The 7,240-nt window shown below is 43.7% G+C and overlaps 1 protein-coding gene across 4 annotated transcripts in view; it reads right to left on the bottom strand.

The window, feature by feature from the left end:
- Window positions 1–139: 139 nt before the first annotated feature.
- VPS54 (VPS54 subunit of GARP complex) overlaps window positions 140–7,240 on the bottom strand; it is a 48,969-nt gene continuing 41,868 nt past the window's right edge. For all 4 annotated transcript variants that reach the window (XM_080587185.1, XM_080587184.1, XM_080587186.1 and 1 more), the window contains 3 exons: window positions 3,810–3,917; window positions 2,798–2,892; window positions 140–864 (listed from right to left, as the gene is read on the bottom strand). In XM_080587185.1, the coding sequence (XP_080443311.1) occupies window positions 759–864; window positions 2,798–2,892; window positions 3,810–3,917 (309 nt within the window). In that variant the 3' untranslated portion in view covers window positions 140–758. The remainder of the gene's footprint in view (window positions 865–2,797; window positions 2,893–3,809; window positions 3,918–7,240) is intronic.

The raw sequence follows: 7,240 nt of genomic DNA, 5'->3' as shown, positions 1-7,240 counted from the left end.
TGCCTAGTCGGCGGTGGGGTAGCCACAGGAAGCCATCTGCGCACCAGCCTTTTTATTACCTTCAGGTTCCACGAGAAGCCTGCTGTTATTTTGTCATTGCTAGTGATTACAAGTTCACAAGTCTTTCCTCTAGTAATGGTTTCAGTGAACAGGCAGTTTATTAGAAAATCATATCTTCAGGTGGCAGTTTAGAGCCCAGCTGTGAGAAATACCCTGAAACAGGACTGCTTCCTAACAAATCTGAATCCTATATGCAAGCAATCAAAAGACATTTATTTATATAAAGTTCTGTAAAAAAATAAATTTTAGAACAGCATAGTTTCATAGAGAAAAACATTTTCTACAGAGTTCCAACTGCAAGATTCTTATATTGTACCATCATTAAATAAGGTGGGACACCATGTGAATTTCATTGCACTAGAAGAAATGCAAAGCATCTTTTTAATATAAAGATATACAGAGCATTCTAGACAACTACAGCTGTGTTACAGCTATGTGTTCTTTTGGATTTGGTCCAAAGAAACCTGAGTCTGTTTCCAGAGAGAATGAAAAACATTGCACAGACAGCTGATCACTTGTTTCTTGCTGAAGGACACTGAAAAGATCACTCCCTGCAGCTCACTCTGAGTCTAGTTTCCCCGACTATCAATAGTGTCCTTTCTTGGCCTCTGTTCTTAAGTATTCACCTCACAGTCGTCATGCTTCTTAGAAGAAAGTCGGTCTGTTGTCAGAGCCAAGTGACTGCTCCCCATGGATTATCACCTCTTCTGCTCCCAAATTTCAGCCATGTTTAGGTCTAAGTTGTTAAGGCCTTTCAGCGCTTGAAGGTTTCCAGTGTAAAAAGCTACATCTGACGTAACCAGTCTGCATTGAAACATACAATAAGATTAGCATCTGAACGTACCAAATCTAGCTCTAATATTTAGAAAAACCACCAGAGGTTATTTATGAATCAAACAATTACAATGATGCATGTTCAAATACTACGACCAGATTAGGTATGATAAACATCAGTCCAAAACTCAATGTGATGGAGGTTTTTTCTTACGATGGTGCTAGTATGCAACCTGTGATTCCTGCTAGATGTAAAACTAGTTATAGGGAAGGGAGATAAAATTCAGCAGGAATTAGGCACCCAAAATTTCTATCCTCTTGCTGTAATCCCAGGCTTATCTTGACTTAAAATTCTGATTCCATCACAACTTAGAATACTAGTTATTGCAATATTAGCTTCTGTATTCTGAAAGATTAATAGAAAAGCAACCAAACAGCTATACTGAGTGTTTACAACACTTACATCCAGAGTTAAAACGTTGAAACACATCATGGGATCACACAAACATGACCACAGTGTTTCTGGTTAGGAAACAGCAAGATGTAGGTCTAAAAGCTGTATTTTCACAGTTGAAAGATAACCAAGATTCACAGATCTGGATTTTTACTATCGTTACAGAAATGAGCAGTTTAAATATGGGATGAGAAACAGAAAAACATGCTAAAAACTAGGTCGGTAAAGACTGCTGGAACAGCAGCAAATGAAATTCAGTGTTTGATATTTTCCTTCTCAAAAGGCCCCAGCTGCATATTTGGAGAGATGTGTGCACTAAAGGAAGTAACTGCTGCCATAAAAGAAGCAGGCTTGGGGCATCGCTGCTTCTAGCTGGAGGTGAGGGACCCTTCTGACAGGGAGGATGACCGCACAGCACTGCTAAAGGGATCCTTTTAGGCCCTCCAACTACAGGCATCGACCAAAACCAAAAGCAGCAGCACGCAGACAGCACAGCATAGTTCAGGACTACGCAAGAAGCCCAAGATCAAACACTCCACAAAGCACCCCGAGTGCTCGAGTTTGGGCTGTGCAGCCTCGCTCTATTCAGTAAACTTGCTGGCTTACATACCTCTGTTATCTGTAACTACACCGCAAGTACAGAAAATCATTTCACATAGGCTCACGTAGAGGATAAGGATGAATAAGCTTAAGCAGGACAAGAAAGAATAAACTGGGACAGGAACAAAACTCTTCTTCCTTCCAGCAACATTTAAGAACATTTATAAAACTTCCTTCTCTGGCTTCTTCAACCTAAGACAAGGCTTTCTTGCAGGTGGGTAGGCTGACTGTATTCCACCCCTGCTTCACCACATGTAAGAGTCATTAAGAAGCCTTTTGTTTCAGGGCACAATCTGACTTAAAATAGAGGCTGAGCCACAAGAGGCTGCACGCTTTCTCCTGAGGTGACCAGGCACCGTCAGCACCCAGCCCGTGAGAAGTACCGCTGACCAGTTATGGCAAGGGAAGGTTGTACTGGGACAGGAAGGGGCAATGCGCTCACAGAGCTTATCTCTAGTTCAAATCTCTACTTCTGCCACAAAAACAATTGCTGTGTAGAAGCTACCCGACACACAGATGGGATGCCACTTTTTCTTATTTTACTCTGCTAGCACCATGAGTCATCATCCACATTTTAACACCGCTTCAAGGATCACACAATTCTTGCAAATTAAAACGTGGCTACTGCTGTCGCACTGAAGGGGAAAAAGCAATTCACAAACTGAAGAGCCCTACCCAAGTCTCACAGCAGGCCTCCAGTAAGTCAATGCCCAACTCCCCAACCGATTAGCAAGCTGATTGCGTTCTGACAGTTACTATGGGAAGGCACAAGTGACGTCCCTTATCATAAGAAGGCTCCAAACAAATCCTTAGACATGGGAGTGTGGCTGCATTCTGCTTTCCAAAATTCTTACAGAGAACAATGTCCGCCCATTTAAATTAAGCAGTAAAAGAAGTGCTCAAACTCACCCATTCTGAGGTCCTCCGTCATTGACTACATTTAGGTGGGCCAGCTGCCTCTTCAGATGAAGTTTGTAGCTTGCATTAATTCTTAAAAACAACATCTAGAAGAAACCAAAGAACCAGGATAAGGAACCATCCCCATGCTTGCATCATTGCCTACAGAGAAGAAATACCTTGCAAATATCTAAAATCACGCTAACCTTCTGTTTTATTCATGCAATTCGTGTGATTTTCCCTTCTGCCTCCTAGTCCTGCTAGCCAGGCACAATATATAACCTACAGGAAAGTATACACCTGCCTTATCTGTTACACGTTGCACTTAGAGACACATTGTTTTAAACATGATCTTTTTCTTCCCTGTTGTCTGGATCATCTGGCAACTTGTATTCAGGCTAGAAGACAACGTATCTTTTTCCTGAACTATAACCACTTACAGTCTTTTTTCCATGAGGAAGTACAAAAACAGTTTGAAGGGAACATTTAGTTTAGTGTAAAAAGAGAACCTACAACTCAGCACATTCAGTGACTATCAGCCCTTCCTAGCCTTAGATTTACAACTCTGCAGCAGACTCAACCGCAGCAAAATACTGAAAAAGCACATGTGGTACAATTTGGCAACAAAATACATTTAGGGACCTTCAGAACCCACTGTGTTTGAGCAGTGTTACAAAGGAATTCCCCAAAAGGGCTGTCTTTGAACCCTGAAGTGTTGCCATTTGCATAGAATTTCAGCACTAATGTCTGAATTGAAGATCCACCTCTCTAGACACAAAACTGCAGCTCCAAATGCTGGAACCAGTTAATTTTGTGTGTCTCATTGTTCTTGCTGCACACTCAAATGTTTATTTCAGTCCAGACCAAGCTGTCTACGTGACTGCTGCCAGCCCCTCTCATGTGTGGGTTTTGCAAAAACTTGGTATTTCCCCCCCTTTCACAGATAAAGCAGAAGTCTCTCTGTTACAGAGTGAATGTGCGTTTGCAAAGGAGGTGTTACATGAATCTCAAAAATAACATTCACCTGAGTTTGCTCCTCGGGAAGGAGATCATATATAGCTTCGTGCATCTTTGCCATTTGCTTGCAGATATTCCTGAAGCATGCTGAAGGAACAGGAGCTTTCACTTCATACTGGAAATAAAAACAAAACCAGTTACTCCTTTCTGCCACGGTTAAATGGTTCACACAGGAGAGTTTCCATCGGCCATCTGAAGCCCCGCATTGCTGCTAACGGTATCATGGACCAAGGCTCATTTAGCACACCACAAATGAAAGCAGTCACTGGGCACGATCTGTTGCTCTTCACCCAAGGACTAACATCATACAATCTTTTATCACTTCCTGCTTTATAAACAGTCACATTCAGAGCAGTATGAAAGCTGAGAATTTCCCAACTTCATCTGCTCATCTTTGTTAGTTTTAATTGCTTCTCCTCGCTTATTATTTTTGTTGGTTTCCATTACCCTATGAATTACAGATGCAGACAGAACGATCACTGCAACGGCTGAAGAGATGCACGCAACGTGCCCTGCTAGCTGGCCCACTCCACTCTTCTTTGGATTTATATTCTCACCAGAATCCCTGACAGAAACGATAATACCTCTGAAGAACATGCCCCCCAGAACTTCACCACAGGAAACTGCTTCTCTAAGATTACACGCATACAAATTTCTGAAGGAACAAGGGAAGAAAAGCATAAAACAGAAGGTGCTGAAAACTCAGTGTGGGCCAAGAAGCTAATAAAAACTGCTGCAGAAATATCTGGGAAAGCAAAGTAGGAAACTTCTTTTCTCTAACAGTGACTGAGATCTGAGAAATTAGGCATGGAAACCACCAGAAGGCGAGTGATTTGCTACAAAGAGAACAAAACTCTTACGTCCCCACCCTGGAAAGGGAAGATCTGACTGTGATCTTCATTTTTCCAGGTACTTCTATCCCAGCACCAGCAGAGAAGCCAGCTCTTCTTCATCTCCTGGTGGAGAGGCTGTGCTACCACAGGCCTGGGTTAAACACCTGCGGGTCTCCCTCCCTAAGGAGGGCGATACTTCCCCACACAGGCTTGCACAACTCAGCGCAACGGCTGACTCATTATAACTAATAATTTTCCAGCACATAGGAGGAGATGCTTGCTCATATGCTAGCCTGAATTGTGAAAGAGAACAAAGCTTGCCTAAGTGGGGGAGAAAAAAGAAACGGGGAGTTTTGGGAAAGTCTTTAAGGAAAAGCCAAACCAATAACCAACAGGAGAAGTAGCAGAAAGGTAGTACTTAGTGCTCCAGGAGCCCTGCTCCCTGCGTGGGACAACCACAGAGCGCCCTGGACTGTGCCTCAAGACACGAGAGTTAGGCAACAAACAATTTACCAGCGTGGTGTAAAGCCAGAGGGAACTGGCAAGCTGCAGCTAAGGCTCTTGCATGACTACAGACAAACTCCTCATGATGACAGGGAAAAAGCAACAGCACCAGAAAGAAACATGAGCTCCAGCCCTGCACGTAGCTGGCCATTTATATCTCCCGCTAAGGTCAACAGTGTGTAACACCACGAGGGATCAGACAAAAATTCACTGCTCTTCTTTCCAGTCACAAGACAGCAAGCTGCAAGAGAAGCAAAGAACTCCAGCTGTTTTGTTGTTTTTTTTTTCCATGTAAAAACCTATGCCTTTTAAAACTGTTAATTATAGCTGTTACACAGCCCTGTTCTCACTTCATGCCTGTGCCAAAGCCACCAGAGGGATGCCGGGAGCTGGCTGCGCACCGGTACAGCTCCCCGCAGAGCACCCGGCCTCGTGGCGGTGGGGTGGCAGAGCACAGCTCCTGCTCTGCAGGGCTTGGGAAGGCAGAAATAAGTTGTCTGCACTGCCCAGGTACCAGGCCAGTGTCCTACCTACTGGACTAAACCATTTCTTCTGTACAAAGCAGCGTGGTTTCCAGGCTGCGCAATTTATTTGGTTTTAAACCACACTGGATGCGGCACTGCCATGAAGCTCGCTTCCTCATTCAGATGTACGCACATAAAAGCAGATGAGCACTTTATCCACAAGCTACTGAAGTATCTGGACCCTCACAAAAACCCATACAACAAAGCTACTGATATGCCCGTTTGCAAATTTCCCATGTTTTTACATTCTGCACTGCCTTCAGTGCCAGGACTTTATTATTGCAGGAACAAGAAGAGCCAAATTATGGGATATGCTAGGAAGGGAGGCAAATCAACACATGGCCTCCTCTTCTGTACTCTGTGGGTTGCATTCGTATGAGCCAGGCACTCTCACTCAAGCCTTTAGGACCTTTAAAAATCAGGAATATTCTCAGCTTGTATCTCATGCCAGCTCACAAGAGGTGAACAGGCTGCAAAGATAGAAGGACAGTAGGGGATAGATGGTCACTAACTAAAATCAAGAACAAAAAGCGTGCTAATGATCTGCTGTGAGCTAACTTGTTTAGTATCAATAACCAACATTCTTGCACTTGTCTTTTATTTTCACGAGGAGTAACAGAAAGTGATCAAAAAACCACGTTACTGCACAGAACTGCTATTTATAAACATCAGTAAAGGACATAAACATGTTTTTAAAATGTAAACACAACAGAGAGAAAAAAAGTTCTCATTTAAATGTTTTGGATTTTTTCCCCACATTTAGGTAACACTATGGCTAAAAGAAACACATGAAAAGAAAAAGCACAGCACAGAGTAAACAACAAACAATAAAATAATAGAAACAGCAAGGAAGACAGAAATTCTGCCTGTTACAGCTGCCCCACTGCAGTGAAGCCCCCAGCATACCAACCCATGCCACATCACGGAGATGCTGCGATTCTCATAAGCTGCCACAAGGAAGAGGTTGGCCAAGGTCAATCAATCAAATCTGACGCTGAAGGATTAATCTTTTTCCTCTCATGAAAGAGCTTTTTTTTTTTTTTTGTAAGAGCATAAGAGCCAAAGCAAAGCACTAGGCTTTAAACGCTCACACACTTTATCCATCAGATTAGTGAGCCCAACAGGCCTGTCCTGGGGCAGAGTCTCTTCCGTAACCCCAAGGAGTGCAACGTTCTCTGCCTCTAGGGGAGTCAGTGACTGGATCCTGCCCAGGGCCAACCTGTTCAGCTGACAGGCACTCATAAAACACGAAGAGAACTTAATGGCACAGCTATCAGCTCTGCTATGCAGCAGGAACTACTAAGCACAGACTTCTAGTCCCCAGGCTTGCAGCCCTATCAATGAGCAGGTCCTTCCCCTCAGAAGACTGTTCCTCCTCAGCATTTTTTTGCTGTTTCCTCAGCTGCAGGAAATTACACGCACAGAGGCACCATCTGGATGAGCAGGAAAGGAGAACCAGCAATTTGGGACAGGCAAGAGGCAGCAGCAACCTGACTGCAGACAAGCTGTCAGGGATAAAACTGCCCAAGGCAGGAGAGCGCTTCAGCTCCTAAACACCAGAGCATCCGTGCCAGCCA

Source organism: Anser brachyrhynchus (genome assembly GCF_964034855.1).
Source record: "Anser brachyrhynchus genome assembly, chromosome: 3".
NCBI classification, from domain to species: domain Eukaryota; kingdom Metazoa; phylum Chordata; class Aves; order Anseriformes; family Anatidae; genus Anser; species Anser brachyrhynchus.
Note: the sequence above shows the minus strand (reverse complement) of the source record. Positions and strands in the feature narration are given on the sequence as shown.